We start from the raw sequence: 21,555 nt of genomic DNA, 5'->3' as shown, positions 1-21,555 counted from the left end.
CGTTCCCAAAACAACAGACACAATGCCAAACCAGTCATTAAACTTCTTGGGTTTTTTAACCCCATTCAAAATATCAGGGTGTCAATCGGTCTCTATGTCAACTGCAAACCTAACAAGGGTTTCAGGAGCGATAAGACATTGTAAGTATTCGGGAACGTTGAACCCTTTTTCTGTCAGTTCTCTCTTCAGCCAGGGTGAAGAAAAAGAGGGGGAAGATGGTGGGCTGCCGGGAGAGGATGGGAGGCTGATAGATTTCTGTCTCTCAATGTAGAACTATAGCTGATCCCAAGGTGAGGAGTGCAATGGACTTTAGGTCATGTTATCTGGCAGCACACATGCCATCTGACTGTCCCATATGGTCGTCTTTCTTCGGATCAGTTGTGAGAAGTTGAGCACTTGTTCATCTAATCAGCCCTTTAATTAGGCTGTCTGTTGACTCCACAACGCAGACAGTTACCTGCGTCAGGATGGCGGAATCCAATAAGTCGCACAAAACATTCTCACTACATAAAAGTTTATAAAGTTTAGGGTACAATATGCTGGCTGCTTCCCTAGCCTTACCAGTTATATGCTGCAGTCATACCAATAACCAATATCACTAAATAGGGATGTCTAAAAGAACTTTTACACTAAATGAATATCGCTATTATATATATATATATATATATAAATAAAATTGCTGGATCGTTTGAAATTGACCTTTTTACGGTATTGACATATAATAAAATTCTAAACTTCATTTTAAATTGTTAAAAGCAGGGCACAAGGTTAGGTCGCGTACGTCTTGCTCACACGGTCAGGGGAGAACCAGTGAAGGCAGTCTAGACGAACACACATATACTAAACTCAGACACAGTTCACATTAAGGACACCTACATGAAGGAGGTATTAGTGTACCTTAACGCCATCAGAAGCTAGGGGTTTGACAGGAGGAACGCCCCTCTCACACCCCTAGCTCCCGATAGGGCCAAGTGTGTAAGGTCCTATAGCTGCACACTGAAAATGGATGAATGGCTGCCCTGCAGCCTTAGGCTGATGGTTAGTTCCCTTCTTTGCCTTACATTATAAATGTAAATGCTGCCATGCTACCGCAGTTACATGGCAGTAGTCACACGTAATAATGTAAGGGTAAGAAGCGAAAGAACCGTCAGGCTAAGGCTGCATGGCAGCCATTAAGCTATGTGCAGCATGCAGCCATCACTCTAAGCGGACAACCAGTTCCTGGCTCCCCGCTGGCCCCCACCTCACTGCAGCATGCAGCCAGTTCTTGCAGGCTCAGTGCTGGCTGACAGACGCTCCCCTGATCACCCCAATTTTGCCACTGGCCGCTGCGGTGGTCCGCCTCCGTGGGGACAGCCTGCCGCCCGGCGCCGCAATGTTCCCTCATGGCCACTCAGCAGTCGCAGTGAGAGCTAGCGCTTCTGTGTGCTGCGTCGCGCCTCTCAATTTTCCTCCACCCCTCGCTAGGGATGAGCGCTCACCGCTCGTAAGGCAGCGGGGCTCCGCAGCTGGCAATGCTTACTGACTTCCAGGACCTACACGATGAGGACATCTGCATCCAACCAGATTTAGGGGGCGTCATCCCCCCTGTCAATCCGGACTCCACCAGGACTTCCTGGTTGCGTCAAGATACACTAATACCCATGAAGGATACTCTACTAGAGGTCAATGTCCAAAAATTTGACTGTCCTGACTGTCAGTAAGAGTAACAGAGGAGGTCTGATCCCCTAAGGTTATTGATGGAAATTTTGTGTATTGTCCTTTAAAGAGTGGGTTAGCGTATTACAATAAAAGTGCCAACGCTAATTTCCCACTCTAGATACATGGGTTTGGTTATTTTCACTTAATATGTAATACTTTTTGGCCTGTGGTTCATTTACAATATAATAATTTTTGTTCATGGAGTTCGACACATTTCCATACTTGATTGGTAGTTCATCAGGAACCTATTGACCTATGTAAGAGGAGCGGGTAATGGATACTATCCCTCAAGTATACAATCAGATCCAGTTTCACTGATGTTATGTCTAAGTGCTAAAAGTGCTGATATTCCACTCGGAGAACTCAGCAGACGTATGCAGAAGACAGCGCCGCAGCTGTCTTCTGTATACCCCGCTCAGAGAGCTCAGCTGTATATCAGCTGAGTGTTCCGTGAACACAGCAGGCGTATGCAAAAGACAGTGGTCCAGCTGTCTTCTGTGTACCCTGCTTAGAGTGCTCAGCTGTATACCAGCTAAGTGCTCCATAAACACAGCAGAAGTATTCAGAAGACAGCACTCCAGTTGTGTTCTGCATACTCCGCTCGGAGCGCTCAGCTGTATATCAGCTGAGCGCTCTGAGAAGACAACAGCTGTATGCAGAAGATAGCGATTCCGCTTGTCTTCTGCATACAGCGTGAGCCTTCATTTACACACTTTTTGAGCAATAATTGTGTCTACATGGACTTCTACTATATTACAATCATTTTTAAGTGTAATTTTACTTTTTTAGGACAGAGTATATAAATTTAGTAGTATTTTTCACATTTACTAGCGAATTTCAAAAGTGGATTATTTTAAAGGAGTAATTCAGTTCTGACATGGATTTTAAGAGCCTATATAATTAGAAAAACCCATAGATCACACTATTTTCAAAACTGCACCCCTCAAAGTATTCAAAATGGCATTTTATAGGAATTCAAGAGAAAAGTGCATCACAACAGTTGTATTTTTTATGCAGATTTTCCATTTAAAACTATTTTTTCTATAACAGCAGGAGTTAACAGAGACAATACTTAGAATTTAAGACCCGGATTCTGCAGTTTTTAGAAATGCCGCACATGTGGACATAAACTACTATTTGGGCACATGGCAGGGCTCAGAAGGGAAGGATAGCCATTTGGCTTTTGGAATGCAGAATTTGCTGGAATAACTTTCAGATACCACATTGTTTTTTGCAGCCCCCGAGGTAGCAGTTCATTTGAAACCCCTAAGAACTGACCCCATTTTGGAAACTATACCCCTTAGGGAATTTATTGAGAGTTGAAGGGAGCGTTTTGACCTCACAGGTGATTTGTGAATTTTTTTCTTAACATTTTGATTTGAAAAAAAAATGTGTGTATTTTCAATATAATGCAAGAATTTAGTGATTGCTTTAAAATGCATCCTTGACATCAGGGTGTGGTATAAAATATCTGTGCTCCAGTAGGCACCAATGTTTGGCTTCTTTAGTAGCCCCATACATAATAGAATGCCCCAAGATGTTGTGATTTCTGATGCATCCACAGGGGTCCATTTGTGGGGTTTTGCAAAACTGGAGTTTGGGTTCTCTCGGATGAAATTTTGGGAACATAAATTAATTTGGGTAACAACGTGGGTAATAAAATCATGTGGGGTGGGTGGGGGGAGAACAACTTTAAAAAGCCCACCCCTCTGATCCCTACTGCATTTAATGTATCCTTTAGTTCTCAGTAAAGACAGGGATGTGGGGTCTGAATGTTTTGGGGTAATCCACTTAGCATCAGATAAATCTGTGTCCTTTGAAGTGGCAGTCCTCGGATGTCTTCTCAGGGGGGGGTTCAGACTCGCATATTTATTGTGCACCAAAAAAAGCATCACAAAAAATAAATTGGGTAGGTGACCACAGGACACTGGGTGATCACTGGGATGGGGCAACCATAAAATGGGTTGGGAACACCAAGAACTTTTGGTTCTTGTGCTTTGTTTTTTTACACTGCTGGATACCTTGACATTACACTGACTACCCATGGGATGGCTGACTACAGGACAGGTATAGGGGTACACAGCAGAACCTTTTTTTGTTTTTACAGTGACAGGATGAGAAATTACACTAAATACATTGAAACAACAGACTGATTACACTAATATACTGACAGATCACACTACACTGAAGGCCCATTTTGACACTACGATTATCTCTCAAAATTCACTCAAAAGCCATCTTTTGAGAGATAATTGTTGTGTCTAAATGTGCCCATCTTTCAGTTTTCTGTCAAATGAGGGTTTTCAGTTTGGCTTGAAAACCGTTGTTCAGCAGAACAGCTGATAAGATGGACAGCAAGCTGTGCTCTGCCTGGGGAGCGCTGATTACATTGTCTCAGCTGTCAGCCCTGTAGCAGAACAAAAGGAATTTATTCAGAGAAAAGCAGGAGGTCCGCTGAATAAATTCAGCTCCTGACAGTTCACACGCTGCTAATTGGTGCTAATAGGCATTAGTACCACTTAGCAGATTATGCAAGATGATCACTCAAAAGATGGCTTTTGAGCGATCATTTTGCATAATCTGCTAATCATCTGTCTAAACGGACTTTTACACTACACTGACTGATCACACTTTACTAACTATACTAATATACTGATCCCACTACAGTTATCAGCCGTAACTACAGTATCGGCGCAACAGCAGCAACACTTAAAATACAGGATGTAAGTTAATGTCCTGTTGCGTTAAAGGGGTTGTCTCGCGGCAGCAAGTGGGGTTATACACTTCTGTATGGCCATATTAATGCACTTTGTAATATACATTGTGCATTAAATATGAGCCATACAGAAGTTATTCACTTACCTGCTCCGTTGCTAGCGTCCCCGTCGCCATGGTTCCGTCTAATTTCGGTGTCTTCTTGCCTTTTTAGACGCGCTTGCGCAGATCCGTCTTCTCCCTTCTTCTCCCTTCGGCTCCGCTCGGCAGCATCGGCATTTTGGCTCCGCCCCCTTGTACGCATCATCACGTAGCTCCGCCCCCATCACGTGCCGATTCAAGCCAATCAGGAGGCTGGAACCGGCACACATCATGGGGCGGAGCTACGCGATGATGCGTACAAGGGGGCGGAGCCAAAATGCCGATGCTGCCGAGCGGAGCCGAAGGGAGAAGAAGGGAGAAGACGGATCTGCGCAAGCGCGTCTAAAAAGGCAAGAAGACACCGAAATTAGACGGAACCATGGCGACGAGGACGCTAGCAACGGAGCAGGTAAGTGAATAACTTCTGTATGGCTCATATTTAATGCACGATGTATATTACAAAGTGCATTAATATGGCCATACAGAAGTGTATAGACCCACTTGATTTCGCGAGACAACCCCTTTAAGAACCATGCGCTGACGACGTAAACTTATGTCCTGTTTCGTTCCCAAAAACGTTTGACACATCACAGGAACATGTCAACATTTTTGATCGGTGGGGGTTCGGGTGCTGCGGCCCCTCAATGATTGCTAGGACAAAGCACCAGAAAAACTCATCTAACCGCTGTCTCTGCTTGCTAGTTGAACACAGGCTCAAAAGACTTTTTACTTACTTAGTCTGTCTTCAGCTGGAGAGCAGAGGCAGTGATCGGATGAGTGCTTCGACAGCTTAGTTCTAGCAATCTCTGAAGGTTTCAGTATCAACAGCAGCCATTTAAGGAGAAACTATCTGCTTTTGTATATTTGGGAGTAAAACAAACAAATCTTACGGTTTTGGAAGTATATTTATATATATTAATTTATAATGACATTGTCATTTAGACATATATGCATTTCAAAAACTCCAAGTCTGTATTAATGATTGCTTAAAGACTTTAACTGATCAGCTGGGGCATTGGTTTGGCAGTAGGTCTTTTAGGAATTTATATATTTGGTGCTTTGCCCTTGAATCTATTTTTGTCGGTTCATTTTAACTATACTGTACATTCTGCATCTGTAGTGAAAATTTTATTGTGAACTCAAGAACCCCTGGTGAAAGGTAAGAAGCAAAGGACGGTCATAAAACATACAACTGTGGTAGTTGTATTGTAGAACATACAAATCTCATAGCTTTGTAAAATGTTTGTCCAGATCAATAAGAGTGCACTTTAACAAGCTAAGTGCCCAGCACCTTTCGAATGCACTCGCTGCGAGGTCCACATCACAAGTGCAGCTGTTACCTGAATTTTGCAATTCATGTTTTTTTTAAAAACAAACACTTGTCTCTAAATGTCCGTGAAGCGCTACGCACATTATCTCAATTTTAGGACATACCCCTCACCCACTTTCGAGTGACGCAGAACTCAAAATGTCAAGCAATCTGAATGTCTGAATCAACTCTAAAGAATCTGGTGGGACTCATTTTTTTAGTACAAAAAATACTGAGAAGTGACAGAAAACTTGCACATGCAGTAACATATCAAATGACGAAGAGATTCACAAACCTCATTCTGAAGCTCATCATTGGTTTTCGAGGAGGCCAGCATCTCAAATATAGTGCTGCACAAATCTTCAGGTGTAGGACCTCCAACAGAACTCTGCAAACTCTGGGCAACATATTTTTCAACTTCATCATACAACAAAGAGCCATCATCTTCGCTGTTGTTGACTTTTTGTTTTGTGTCTAAAGAAAGGTCTTTGAGGCCATTTTGAAGTTGCAAGAAGTTCAAGCTGATATTATCGTTAGTCTCAAATTCTCCATTTAATGGCAGGTCTTCAATCTCTTCTAACTCATACATTTCTAGGGAGAATTTCACATTTTTCCCAAATGATGCAGTTTCTCCAACACGGTCTTGAAACATCTGGGCAAGTTTCTTAAGTTGTTCATCAGTCAATAGCGATACAATTTTACAGGTGGCGTCACAAGCTGCTGTTACACATGTTGATGGAAATGGGCCAAACATCTGTTTGATAGCTTTGGTTGCTTCTTGACTGACACATATTTTATCATAGAAAGTGCTGAAAAGGAACACAGCTCCACTTTCAATTGCTTCTTGTCCATGGTCTGTTCCAACTGTAAGAAAACAAGGCAATTGTTTTGGTATACTGCATGTGTTTGATTTAAACTGCCTCTAAATAAATGTGTGCTATCTCCCCTATAATAGCTTAAACCTTTCACTCCAAATCATAAGCACTACAATAAAAATGACAACCTGGGAGAATTACAACCCCCAAAGTCACCCTTATGTAAATATTTAAGTCTGAATTATTGAACCAAGGATCAGTAGATTGAAATTCACTCGCTGCAGAACAATCAAGTGAGGTTCTCCTCTACTCTGACTAGCCAGGTGAAAAATTACCAAGTTGAATTCATAGTACATCATGAATTTCAAAGAATTTGTCTTTAACAAAAAGTAATTTACCGATGTGTTTTGCAGCCTGTAATATTTCTTTTAGGCCCTCGTTTATAGCTTCATGCTCCTTGTCCAGAATGCCAGTGACAAATTGAGTTATTTTCTTCCAAGTAAGGTCAGACTCCAAAACTTGCTCTCGCAACTTCAATCTTTTGTTCTGTAAAATTAATGCAATAAGGTTAAGAGAAATGTGTCTGAAACCACGTCAAAACTAGATGACGCAAAGGAAAATTATAGAAAGCAGAAGGGTTTTTCCAAATAACTGTTAATGAAATTATTATCAATCACAGATATATAAATTGTGTGTAGTTAGCTCGCTTGTAATTTGTCAGGATCCTGGGAAAGCTGAATGAATTCAGTGTTCTAATCTCACTCCCCCCTATCTTGCATCTGCCAGGTCTTTGGATGTGCAAGAGACCAGGAAATCCTGTGTTCCAATGGCAAAAAAAAACTAGTGACAGGTAGATGCTAATTGAACCCCGCTGGTGTGGATTGACACCTAAGACAGTTTCCATAGACATCTTGGCTGCCCCAATTCACATCTGAAGGAAATCTGTTAAATAAGGTTATTAATTGTGTGAAGGTCGCAGCAGTCGCAGCCCGATATGAATTATACTTCCAGAATTGGGCGGGCCAGCTGAACAAAATGCATCTTCACATGTTGCGATACGGACTCAGTAACACCCCGAAATGGCATATCTGTATACCAGGGCATAATTTACATGTCACGAATGGGTAGATAAAATCAAGACTAAAAATATGTCGGGCCTATATTCACAATCGGAGGGCCTCCTGACGAGATATGACTGAAAATAGGGAATTATGATTTTTCAGAGTTCCTATGAATCCAACCCTCTCTTCTCTGTATGAGAAAAAATGTACAGAGGTATCCTTTATAATGTGGGGACCCACAGGTCTAAATTGTCAATCTACGGAGAAATGCTGCGGCATATGGACTGTCCCGTTTTGTTTCTAGGAACTCTGCCGAACAGACGTTTTGGGCAGGTATCCCAAAATATGGTAACTTTCTTCTAATTTATTTTTATTTTAAAATACTGTCCTGTTGTGTACTAATATGGTATTGTCTTATACAAATAAGGTTGTTACATGGAAGTATATATTTTGTACATATCTATATTTTGCATCGCTAGACCTGTTCTAAAATAACTCTACAATTTAACAGTTAAGCTTTGTCTGTTTTAAAATGACTCAAACTCCAAAGATTCTGTTCATAATTCATAAGTCTGGGTTCCAGTTTACATGTAACAAACTGGTGGTGACAGCGTGTATTTGTGTGGGTATTGCAAAGTGCTAAGTTGCTAGAACAGATCAGGTGGTGATTTGCGCCTTCGGTCTGCATGTGGCAGAACCCCGGGAAAGCTGGATACAAATCAGCCTGTATTCTAATGTCTTCAAGCTTGCAATACTGCTAAAGTGATCGATTGAGGCTCTCCTGTGATGGTTGGTAACGTCAAGTGCGCTCGGAATAGTCGATCCATGAGTAATCGGGGACAGAGGTGGGATCAATGGGTATCGTCCCCTCTCCTCCTGTACGTGACAATTATCATTCAGTGTAAACGCATGCACCAACAATGAACGATAATTTGTTTGCTTATTGTTCATCATTCATGCATAAATATTGAATGACAATTGGGCCGTGTAAACAGGCAGCTGTTCATCTATGAATGACTGTTTACTGTGAATGGAGGCGGGCGGGTTGGAACAATCCCAAGCTTGCTCCGCCTCCACCCACGGAGTGGTGGGAAGATAGATCCTGTATAAAAGGTCCTTTACAGAGACATTCCAGCTACAAATAGTACACTAGCTGGTCATATATCTTACTGCAATTAAACCATTTGAACATAATTTTGTAAAGATTGGAAAATGCCTTTGGGTATGTTCACATAGCGGAAAATCAGACAAAAAACAAATCCAAAATCCACATCAATGGTATAGATTTTGACGGCTTTTTTGTTGTGGAAATTATACACATTTTGGTGTTTGATTCTCTGCTGCGGAAAATTCAGCTTTGTGTGAATTTACGCTTTAACTGCTTATTGAAAAAAATAGTGTTTGTCGCATCTGTTGTGGTGAGACGCAATTTACTATAGTCTATTGTATATAATTTACAGCTTCCCACTGCAGAACTATAGTTTGTTTGTTTTTTGGAGGAGGGGGGGGGGGGGGTTATTTTTCATTTTCCATCACCACTTAAAAAAAAAAAAAAGATCATAACTTTATAGGGAGAGGCAGAGAGAAAGAGAGAGAGTTTAAGAATGATATTGCTTTCTGTCACCATGCCTAGACCCCTGTTGGTGCCACTGTGTGAAGACTACCGTATATACTCGAGTATTAGCCGAGCCGAATATAAGCCGAGACAATAAGTTTCACCACAAAAAACTGGGAAAACTCATTGACTCGAATATAAGCTGAGCTATACTCGAGTATACACTAGGTAAAAAAAACAACCCTCCATACTCACCTCCCAGCCGGTGTCTGTGTCTATGCGACAAGCTGCTTGAATTCTCCCTGCTGTCACCCCCCACCGTCCTCTCTGCTTGGCTCTGTCAGTGCTGTGTAAGTAAGCGCTGTGATTGTAATGAGCACCAGCCAATCACAGCTGGCGCTCAATCCAATCACAGCGCTTACTTACAGAGCACTGACGGCAGGGGATTTGAAAGCTGAGCAGGGAGATAACAGCGAGGAGAACTCTAAAGCAGCCTGATTGGCTGTGAATGATCGAGCACTGGCTATGATTGGCTGACACTCGATACAATCACAGCTCTTACTTACACAGCGCTGACGGCGGGGGATGACAGAGCCGAGCAAAGATGACGGCGGGGGATGACAGTGGAGAGAATTCAAGCAGCCTGCTGCACCACCGCCGGAGACACAGACGCCGGCTGGGATGTGAGTATGGAGGGTTTTTTTTAAGCCTTCCCAAACTCGACTATAAGCCGAGGGGGGCTTTTTCAGCACAAAAAAAATGTGCTGAAAAACTAGGCTTATACTCGAGTATATACAGTAATTTTTTTTGTGGGGCCATCTGTAATTTTTATTGGTCGATTTTTATTCAATTTCAGAATTGCATTTAGCATGCAGGATAAATAACGTGATATTTTAAAGTGACTCTTTAGTTTCGGGACTAAATTCAGTCTCTAAGCTGCAGAAAGAGGGGGGTATGTTACCTGCAGTACTTGTTCTCTGCTGTCCATCTGATCTGCTGGCTTTAGGGCCATGTTTTCAGCCACCCAGATGTCTGAAGCCCTTCTCTATCTACCTAATGCACACTATGCACAGCTCTCCGATTGGCCAGTGCTGCTCACATGAGCAACTCTAGCCAAACAAAGAGCAGCAGATACAATGCATTAATAGTCCAACGCTACTAATTCACTATGGGGATTAGGTAGTCTGAAAATTCCATCAACCACCTTTTTAATAGAACAAAATCCATAGCAGAGGTCAGACAGCCATGGTAGCCAAACAGCAGCCTGTTATCTCATTGTGGGATAGCCGCTCAGGTGACAGAGGGAGCCCCTTTCCTTCTGTCGGGCCATGTAAATGCCGCTGTCAGATCTGACAACAGCAGCATCTAAGGCTTCAACTGTCAAAATCAGAGTTATTTCCATCCCAGGGGTGAATGGGTCTACCCAATAGCCTACTATAATGCCATACTCCTGAATCATCTTAGGACTTGGGGTAATCCTACTGAAATAATTAGCTGGGCTGCTTTAGTACAGGATCTAATGGGTAATTCCAATACGCACCCATTTACTGGGATTTCATATCCACTCAATAACAAATATCCCACATTTCCCAACTATAAGAGCTACAATATCAGCTCTTGCTACAGTCCATCAAAAAATTTGATATTCTATGTCAAATCTGGTTTCCGCTTGAGATTTTGGAGCAGCTTATTCCAGGCCAACACATTTAAACCTGGACTGAAAAAGGTATACTTCTGATGGCTGACCTGGTAGATCAGGGTAAGATTAAGCCTTTTGAAGGACTTGCACTACAATACGATATCTCAATTTTGAACTTTCACACCTATGTGTTAGAAGCTACCTGTTGTTGCATCCACAACTCAATCATGAGGTGCCTATATGATTTTCTCTCTGGGTCATCTAAACTAGAACTTAGGGTGCATTCCCACAAACGTATATCGGCTCGGTTTTTACGCCGAGCCGATATACGTCCTCCTCGTGTGCAGGGGGGGGGAGGAGGATGGAAGAGCCAGGAGCAGGAACAGAGCTCCCGATTCCTCTCTGCCTCCTCTCCACCCCTGTGCACTATTTGCAATGAAAGGAGGTGGGGCGGGGCTAAGTTCTGCTAATTAGCCCCGCCCCCATCCTGCCTCTCCCCATGGCAAATAGTGCAGAGTGGCGGAGAGGAGGCAGAGAGGGGGCGGAAGCTCAGTTCCTGCTCCTGGCTCTTCCATCCCCCCCCCCCCCCCCTGCACATGAGGACAACGTATATCGGCTCGGCGTGAAAACCGAGCCGATATACGTTCATGGGAAGGCAGCCTTAAGGCCACTAAATCCATCTGTGCTTACCTTAATGGAGATGTGGTGTTCTCCAAAAAAGTAGATCTACTAAATTGGGGAAAGGATCTGGGCAAAACTTTCTCGACCAAACAATAGTTAAAGGGGTTGTCCCGCGATAGCAAGTGGGGTTAAGCACTTCTGTATGGCCATATTAATGCACTTTGTAATATACATCGTGCATTAAATATTGGCCATACAGAAGTTATACATTTACCCCCTCCGATGCTGGCGTCCCCATCTCCATGGCGCCGACCAAAGCCGCCTTCTCCCTGGATTAGACGCGCTTGCGCTGAAGGGGCCGCTCCGGTGTGCTCGCGCCGCACAGGTTTTCTGCGCATGCACAGAAGACCTCTGCGGTGCGAGCACCCCGGAGCCGGACAGAAGAGGGCAGACTGCGCAGGCGCGTCCAATCCAGGGAGAAGGCGTCTTTGGTCGGCGCCATGGAGACGGGGACGCCAACACTGGAGGGGGTAAGTGTATAACTTCTGTATGGCAAATATTTAATGCACGATGTATATTACAAAGTGCATTAATATGGCCATACAGAAGTGCTTAACCCCACTTGCTATCGCGGGACAACCCCTTTAAAGTCCATAAAATGGTCCTTAAGAGCATCCTCATGCGCCAATCTCCGCTCATGCGCTAATTTTCCATAAATTAATCTTGAGTACTATTACCCCTCTAAATTAACACAATTATTCTTAGGCACTTCAAATTTATGCTGGCGCAACTATTGGCAGCCAGGCTCCCTGCTACAAATTCTTTGGGATTCCCCTAAAATAAAAATTTTGTGATCTTCTATATTCAAATTGTTATCGGAGGTAACTGGCAAACCTATTCTTGGCCCTGCCTCGGCCTTACTAGCCTTAGGCATTGACAATTATTCACCCAACATCAGGAGACTGATTTGCCATGTTTTCCAGTCAGCAGCCCTCTTGATTGTAAGAAACTGGAGATCCACCACCTCTCCATCTTTAGACTGACAGCTATGGTATCCAAACACTGTTTACCTGAAAGCTTGTTTTACTCTAGATGAGGTCAGTCATCTGCCTTTTTATAGTGTGACCCACGTTTCCACAAATTCCCAAGATGAGGAAGACCTTAACAATCTAATACTCCTTACGGTATAATAAAGTACAGTTGGACAAGATTCTGGCTGCTCCTAGGACACAGAAAATATCTTTTGGGCCTCAAACCAAGATGTGTTCTCTCATAATGAATAATATATCTGCACTCAATCCCTTCCCCTTGTTCTTGTTGTTTTTTTTATTTATATATATTTTCTGCTCCATTCCAGATTCCTCTCTATCTATATGCATAGTTAACTTGAATCCTAATATGCAACAGATTGTTGGACTGTATTGCAATAGATTGGATATGTCAGCTACAGACTTTATGCAAATGGTTTCATTTGTACTGCTGAAAAAAATTTTAATTGTAAAAAACAAATCAGAGTTATTTCCGATTATGTCAGTTTCAGTCGGGTGCCAGCTGCATAGATAGTGGTTGTTCACCATGTATATAGTGGGCTCAGCTCACATGTGTGTTCTATACAATGATACCCGGCATCCACCATATATCTATGGCAGATGCTAGGAAGAGGTTCACAATTAGAAAGACTTGAAAGCACTTTATGTGTCTATAAAAGTACTATGTTGCCTGAGCATGTAAACAGCACAAGCACGTGTTAGGATATTCCTAAGAAATGTGTGGGCTGTTGTTCCCACTCTATCACCATGAAGTATATGCACAGAATTTTACAGAAATTGCCTTCCACTGATGAAGTTCATCACTTGGTGTTAAAGGGAACTTGTCACTAGATAAGAGTACCACAAACTACGGTGCTAATAAGGCAAGTTGCCTGGAGTCCGGGGAAGTATTTCATTTACTTACCCAGCTCCCCAATACAGTGCTGTGACCCCCAAAATTCAGTGCGGACTGTGTAGTCAGACTGCTGACTGCACGCTGGGTGGGCACTCCTACAGCCAATAATGAAAATTAACACAGCTAGTGAATTCAATAGAAATCAGACAGGTCATAAAAAAGTAAGTTGGGGTACAACCTTTTTGACCAGCACCACTGCCATGAATAAAGAGCCCCGAATCTTACTCCTTGGCCAGAGGGCAAGGCAAGTGTGGGCTGTCTCTCTCCGCAGAGATGATTGGGAAAGACAGTTCAATGCCCTCATTCAGCTGTTCCTGATAATCTCATTCACAGAAGATGTAAACAATACAAACAGCTGAGTGAGCGCAGTCAGCTGTATCAGGCACTACACGGGAGGAGCTGTTGGGCAAACGATGCCTAATACTCATCCCAGTGATGCTCACTCCTGTGCCGTTACAAAGGGGCGGGTATCACTGGCATCACTCAAGCACTGCCGGAATGCAAGGCAGAGCGAGCCGTGGAGCGCTTTTACCCCGCCTCTCTCTATTCACAATAAGTACAGTCTTTCAAAAGTGAACAAGTGCTGTTTACACTGAACGTCACAATTCTCCTTCAGTTGCTGCATGCGTTTACACGGGACGATTATCGTTTAGATTCTAGCAGGAGCACAGAAATCTGAACGTATCTGACCGATAACCATCCAGTGTAAAAGGGACATTAGGTATGGTGCTGTTAGGGAAGGCGACAGACAGCTAGGTGATTCTTTTTTTATACTTACCCGCTCTCTGGATCCAACGGTGTCACCCTCTGAAGATCAGGCCGGCCTATGGGAGGGCATGCGTATGGCCACTGTGAAGTTTTAGATTTTTGTCCACCATGCTATCTTCAGGGGGACACCACCGGATCTAGGGAATGGGCGAGTATAAAAAAATACATCACCTTGTTCCCTGTGATGTCCCCAAACAGCAGAACAAATTAGTTCATGTTGCTATGGGGATGCGACAGGTTCCCTTTAAGAAAAAGCCTTTTTGCCCTCCTAGGCCCAACTGCAGATTTAGAGGGGTCCACCAATGCACATTTTGCAATGCATATCGTGCTGAAATTAATCATTTAACTGGGATCTTTTATGACTGTATGCACAATACTCTATACACATCACCATCTTTCGGTGGCTTGATGGCAGTTAGTAAGGATGCCCTGTGGCCAGAAACATTACTGGCATGGATTCTAATTGCAGTGCATGGAATATAGCACACACAGATCACTGCACAAATTCTGCCAGGTACAGAAATTGGATCAGAAGCATTCTAACATTGGGGATGTTAAGGAATTTTTCTACATTTACAAACTTCATTTTGTGGGAATGCTGGCGCAACAGTTTTAACTGCTGTTTACCAAAATACATAAAACATTCTACTATCATGAGTCATTCTAAATGTTTAGCACTTTGCGTCCTGGATAAAACATTTTACCATCAAGTCTGTCGAGTCTCCCCTGTAATCATCTTGTCTGGTGACATTTGAAAAGGAGCGCAGCGCTCCTGTGAGACGAGGTAAAACCATCTCTTTCTTATTCAGTGATCCATAGGATGAAAAATAGGATTTTGCTGCAACTTGTAACACCTAAAATGAAACAGGAGAAAATGTTTGATTAGAAGTTAAAAAAAATAAACAGATGAAAGAAAAGAAGCATATAACAACCGTCGTTTCAATAAACTGCAACAAAACATAAAAATCAAGGAATATATTTTGATTTTCATATCTTTCAGCTGAAAACTGTTTTACAATTAAATATATATTGTATTAAAAGACAATTAGCAGAAATGTATTAACGCTTCAACAGTATGTAAAACAATACCTTACTCACAAATATAGCAATTGAATGGGCATGGTCTCATATTAACTACCTAAGAGTTATAGGCCCGTGCAAAACACACTGCCTGTACTCCATAAATATTGTGCCATATGCATCACCCACCCCATAGAAGTCATGTAAAGATGGAAGAATTTCACTATGTCATTTTCAGGAAGAGCCAACCTTCTAAAGAGGATTGTTTCACAAACTATTATACACAATACAATGCCTACCTATTTACCTAAAACTCAAAGAAGAGAAGATTAACCCGCCAATTTCACACGGGCAAGTGCAATATCGCGATCGCCAACGTGCAATTTACTGCAGATGCGAGGAGTTTTTGTACCAAAAACTTCTTGCAGCGCTTAGGGGAATTAACGATCCTTCGAAGCAGGTGACAACGACGACGGCGGAGGATCGCGAAGTATTTCCCATTGTTTTCAATGGGAAACCTCACGTGCACCTGGCATGCGGTACAATGCATTGCTGGCCCCACTCAAAACAAGGGGGTGATGTCATGCAAGGGCACACCCAATCATAGGACATGCAGCGATTTTTTTTTTTACACACCGCTAGCAGGTTTTTTTTGTGAGAAAAGAAAGAGCAAAAAGAAAAAAAAAAAATTTAATCGCTTATGTGTAGGACGCCATTCAAAAGAGCGCGTGAGATTCTGGGCCGTGTAAAACTGGCCTTAAGATCCTCTATCTGGAATGAGAAAAAAAATAGCTCTGTCTAATCACCGATAACAAAAACAAAATGGGGTACTCAACTCCCCAAACATATGTTACTACAGTTTGGTCTCACCTTTGCGGCAGATTAGATCAATTCCTCATCTTCCTACATATTCATAGATGATCACTTTGAGAAACCCTTTTCTCTACTTTACCTCTTGGACGCCACATCTAGCTTGCTTTTGGCGGATCTGAGAGTCAATCCCCTTCTTCTTTCAACTATAAAAGTCTGACAACACTCCAGATGCCTAGTGGGCCATAATCGCCATTATTCTACGCTTTTAGCTTTTGTGGATAATACATTTTTTCAAAATAGTGATGCACACAGCACTTTGCTTTCCTGGAAATCTATGGGCATCACTAAGATAGGGGACTATCTAACCACAGATGGTAGACACACATTAAACTTTTCAGAAGTACAGAACAAGTGATGGAATTTTCCACTTCATGCAAGCACAAAGCTACAGTGCGAAGGTTGGTCACATGCTTCCAGCCACCACTGACGTTATGGTGCATGCCTTAGTAAACACGCCTACTCAAAAGTGTCCGTCACTCTAATTTGGACTATACCAAGCTGCCACAAGGGTGTCTCGGGATGATTAGCGAACTTTCTGAGTCTTTCACTGGGAGACACCACCCACAAAGATAGCAAGTGGTTGCCATCCTCTATGTACTTTGACAAGGCACTTAAGATGGTATATAGGGCTTATATTTCTCCCTCTCTTAACCATAAAGTTGATGGGAGTAAATCACCCTTGTGCCCAAAATGCTCTCATCCTGAGGCAGATCTTTACGATTGTCTGTGGTCCTGCCTGGCTGTTTAGGCCTTTTGGCGGCAGGTGGAAAAATTTACGATTGGCCATTTGTTCCCCCTTGGGCAAATAACACCAGAATGTGCCATCAATGGTCTAACACGCACCCATGTACAAGTGACATGAATAAACAAGAAATCACTTTATTTTATCTCCGCTGCTGCCTGCACATAGATTTCCACAAGTCCACCCTCTTGGCGTCTATTTTCATCCAAATTATTTTTTGTTTTCTGGATGGACTGGATAGATGCAGCTTTCCAAAAAGAGCAAAAACTGGCAGTTTCTTACATTATGGAAACTGTTCATTAAAACCATGCTGCTTTTGATACATTCCAAATTGCATTTCTGCTTCCAACACCACCTGGTTCTTGGAAAGTCATTTAAGACAACACAATTTTGCCCTCTAATTATAATCAGAAATCTGTGAGTGGACATTTTTTAAGTTCTTCAGGATGTTTTCAATCGGAGCTTAAGATCTGTGCATTTTCCTGCCCCATCTACCATTGTTTCCTTCCTTCCCCCCTCCGGCTGAATTGGGAGGCTCCTTCCCAATTCAGCTGGAAGGGGAAAGGAAGAAAACAATGGTAGAACAGACACTAGTTTTTCATAGTGTCAACAAGCATAGTAAGGCTGCCTGTCCACGGGCGTTTTTACATTGAGTTACTCGCGGACGGATTATCGTGTTGCTATGGAAAGCGCAGCCCTGCTGTCCACGAGTGGAGAATCCTAGCGGTCCTTTGCTCGGGGAATTCAAATCGCAGCATGCTGCGATTTGCCGCGATTCTCCGCGGTGAGCCTATCTGTCAGGAAAACCATCAGCTGTCTCCTGCTCCCCATGGACAGGCAGCCTAACAAGCACTATGGAATATTTAACTTGGAGTGTCAATCATACCACTTTTCCTGACAATCTTCAAACCCACTACCACCAATACAATCTTCCCCCACAAACCCTCCCTGTTGTTTTGGTTTGCAACTCCTCTTGGTAGGCGAGTTTTGTATTGTTGAAAAACTTGAATAAAAATGGCTGAAAAAAAACTAAAAAAAACTATTCACGATCAGTTTGTGCTTCTCCATAAAAACACTTCCTGTCAGTGGTACAGAGCTTCATAGTAACCAGTCAGATTACTACTATCATTCTCGTACTTGTACCCATAAAGATGAAGATTGGATTCTGACTAGTTGGTATGTGAAAAACAAATAGCACTAATAATAATAATTTTGATCTTCCAGATTAAGGCCTCCTATACACATTCGTGTTTAGTCGTCCGAACTTGCCAATAACAGCAGAGTCTGATAACTCTCTAAAGCGTATGGGGGTTGCTCAACTTTTCCCCAACAGATCATGGTTGTCAACCAACTTGAACTTAACTATGTTAAGATCATATATGCTGACTGTTTATACACGCATTATAAGGGGTTATCTGGTTCTAAACTACCGATGGCCTATCAGGATAGCCAATCAATAATAAGTTAGCTCCAATAATAAGTTAGCTCCATTCCCACTGTAGTGGCCAGGCTTGATATTGCTGGCCAAGTAGCTATTCACTTTAATGAGAGTTGTACTGCCATACCAAGCCTGGCCACTGCAGTGAGAACGGCGCAGTCTGCTTCCTGCAGAAATCCGCTGAGTACACAAGTACTAATGCTCAGCGAGCAGCTGATTAGCGAGGATTCCTGACAACAGGCCCCCTATTGATTTACTATTGACAACCTGTCCTGCCGATAGGCAAACAGTAGCTAACAACCCCTTTAAATGTAAGGAAGGACACATCTGTAGATCATACAGCTGCTTTCAGAGATCAGTTTACACAGATACATTTATAATGTGAAACCTTGAGAGCTTGGGATTTTAGCTGATAAACAACCGTGAGAAAAAGTTTGTGGCCTGTAGTAAAGCCTGGACTTTTTGGCAATTGAGGCAACGGTGATGCATGTGTTGTCAACACTAAGAAGAGGGAAAATGAAAGGTTAGTGACAGAGTGAAGGGTGGTAAAATTGGTTTTCAGTTTTTGTCATATTAAGCTTCTGACAGCTGGATTTAATCCAGCAGAAGCAGAGAAAAGACTGAAATATGAGCCATGACCTGCAAAGGTGAACAAAAGGAAAACATCGGAGGTTTTCTAGTACTATTGTGTGTATGCAAAAAAAAGATAAGGAAAAATGCAATGTTTCTGAAGGAAAATGTGCATCCACTAACAGACTGCAGAAAACTGGCTATTAGTAACTTGGAAACTCAAATAAGAACAAATATACATTTCTAAGAAACGCAACTATTTAAAGGGGTTGTCTCGCGGCAAACATCAAAATTTTACCTTACCCCATTCCCCCTGTCACCCCCCTGGCATAAAATAGCAATTTAAAGCGGTTTTTAAACCGCTTGCTACTCACCAATCTGACAAAATATGGAGTTATAAAAATCTTCTCCCTAAGATGGCTGCCGGTCCTTTCCCAGGGATGCACTGCGGTTTTCTCCCATGGTGCACCGCAGGTCTTCTCCCATGGTGCACCATGGGCTCTGTGCGTTCCAGTGCCGATTCCAGCCTCCTGATTGGCTGGAATCGGCACACGTGACGGGGCGAAGCTACGATGACGACGCGGTGACCAGCTCTCCGGCACGAGCGGCCCCATTCACCAGCCAGAAACACGGACTGCGCAAGCGCGTCTAAAAACGCCAGAAGATATCAGAATTAGACGGATCCATGGAGACGGGGACGCTAGCAACGGAGCAGGTAAGTGAATAACTTCTGTATGGCTCATATTTAATGCACGATGTACATTACAAAGTGCATTAACCCCTTCATGACATGGCCTATTTTGGCGTTGAGGACCAAGCGATTTTTTGGTATTTTTCCATCTCCATTTTTCAAAAGCCATAACTTTTTTATTTTTCCGTGGACGCGGCCGTATAAGGGCTTGTTTTTTGCGTGGCGAACTGTAGTTTTTATCGATGCCAATTTTGGGTACATAGACTATATTGTAAATTTATTTTTTTTTTTTTAATGATAGCAGAGAGAGAAAACGCATCAATTCTGCCATAGATTTTTTAATTTTTTTTTTACACTGTTAATCATGCAGCATAAATGAGACTTTCCATTTTTTCTGCAGACCGGTACGGTTACAACGATACCAAAATTCTAACATTTTTTTTAGGTTTTCCCACTTTTCTGCAATAAAAACCCTTTTTTTTGGAAATCTTTTTTCTATTCTAAATTGCTGCATTCAAAGTCACGTAACTTTTTTATTTTTTGATGTACAGAGCTCTATGAGGGCTTATTTTTTGCGAGACGAGCTGTAGATTTTATTGGTACCATTTTGGCGTACATAAGACTTTTTTGATCACTTTTATTGCGTTTTTAGTGAGGCAAAATGCTAAAAATGAGCATTTTGCCTCAGTTTTTTAGCTTTTTTTTTAGCGTTTTTTTCGGTGCACAGTCAAAAGCATGTGCAACTTATTGTACGCATCATTACGGACGCGACAATACCAAATATGTGGGGTTTTATTTTTTTTTTACCTTTTTTTATGCTAATCTGAGAAAAAGCATAAAAAATGGTTTTTTTACTCTTTTTTTTTACATTTTTATAAATTGATTTTTTAAATCTTTCTTTTTTTTTTACACTGTTTGTGTCCCTCTGAGGGACTTTAATCACTGCCCTGATGATCGCTGTCATAAGGCATGGCAGAGCTACTGCTCTCCCATGCCTTATCGCTCATACAGCGATCTCAGGCATAGGCAATACAGGACGCCAGTGTCTGGCGTCCTGTTGCCATGGTGACAGGCCGGGCTCTCGCGATGACATCGCGAGTTCCGGCCGGAGACACAGAGGGAGCCGCGCTCCCGCTGTGAACTCTTCCCCTGCCACGATCTACTTAGATCGCGGCAGGGAAGGGGTTAAAAGTGGCGGGCGCATCTCCGATGTCCCCCCGCTGCTGCAGCGAGACGCCGGCTGTGACTGACAGCCGGCTCCCGCTGCGGGATAGCGCTGGATCATATGTGATCCCGCGCTATCTCCAGGACGTAAGTTTACGCCCTGTTGCGGGAAGTACCCCGCTCCCAGGACGTAAACGTACGCCCTGCAGCGGGAATGGGTTAATATGGCCATACAGAAGTGTATAACCCCACTTGCTGCCGCGAGACAACCCCTTTAAGGGTTTTTTGGGACTAAGATATTGATGACATATCCTAAAGATAGTGCATCATTTACCGATCAGTGAGGGTCTGCTACTCAGGACCCCCAACAGTTTAAAGAGGACATGGCACTCAGGTGAGCACCATGGTCTCTTCTCAGGACTGTGACATCACATTCAGCCACATGGCCTAAGAGCAGTTCAGTCCCATTCTAGTGAATCGGATGGAGCTGCTATATCCAGCAGCCAGTATTAAATCTACAGTGCTGTGCTTGCAATGCATTAAAGTGGCCACAGTCCTCAGCTGATCGACAGGGCTCCCAAGCAGTGGATCCCCATCAATCCGATATTAAAAAACCTAGCCCGAGGAAATATCATCAATTTGTTAATGATGGAAAACACCTTTAAAAAGGATATCATGAACCCTTATATCGACAAATATACATTTTGGTCCAGAAGTATTTGCAAATTTGCAGTATTGTTTAGGATCCACAGCTATTTTTATATTACCCATGTAAGTGCAAAGGTTCA

The 21,555-nt window shown here is 42.7% G+C and overlaps 1 protein-coding gene across 2 annotated transcripts in view; it reads right to left on the bottom strand.

Moving 5' to 3' along the window:
• ASCC3 (activating signal cointegrator 1 complex subunit 3) overlaps positions 1–21,555 on the bottom strand; it is a 677,124-nt gene that overhangs the window by 643,990 nt on the left and 11,579 nt on the right. For both annotated transcript variants that reach the window (XM_066608127.1, XM_066608136.1), the window contains exons 2-4: positions 14,974–15,123; positions 7,080–7,227; positions 6,162–6,730 (exon numbers count right to left, since the gene is read on the bottom strand). In XM_066608127.1, coding sequence (XP_066464224.1) covers positions 6,162–6,730; positions 7,080–7,227; positions 14,974–15,063 — 807 coding nt within the window. In that variant the 5' untranslated portion in view covers positions 15,064–15,123. The remainder of the gene's footprint in view (positions 1–6,161; positions 6,731–7,079; positions 7,228–14,973; positions 15,124–21,555) is intronic.

The sequence above is a fragment of the Eleutherodactylus coqui genome, chromosome 1, assembly GCF_035609145.1.
Source record: "Eleutherodactylus coqui strain aEleCoq1 chromosome 1, aEleCoq1.hap1, whole genome shotgun sequence".
Lineage (NCBI taxonomy): Eukaryota > Metazoa > Chordata > Amphibia > Anura > Eleutherodactylidae > Eleutherodactylus > Eleutherodactylus coqui.
Note: the sequence above shows the minus strand (reverse complement) of the source record. Positions and strands in the feature narration are given on the sequence as shown.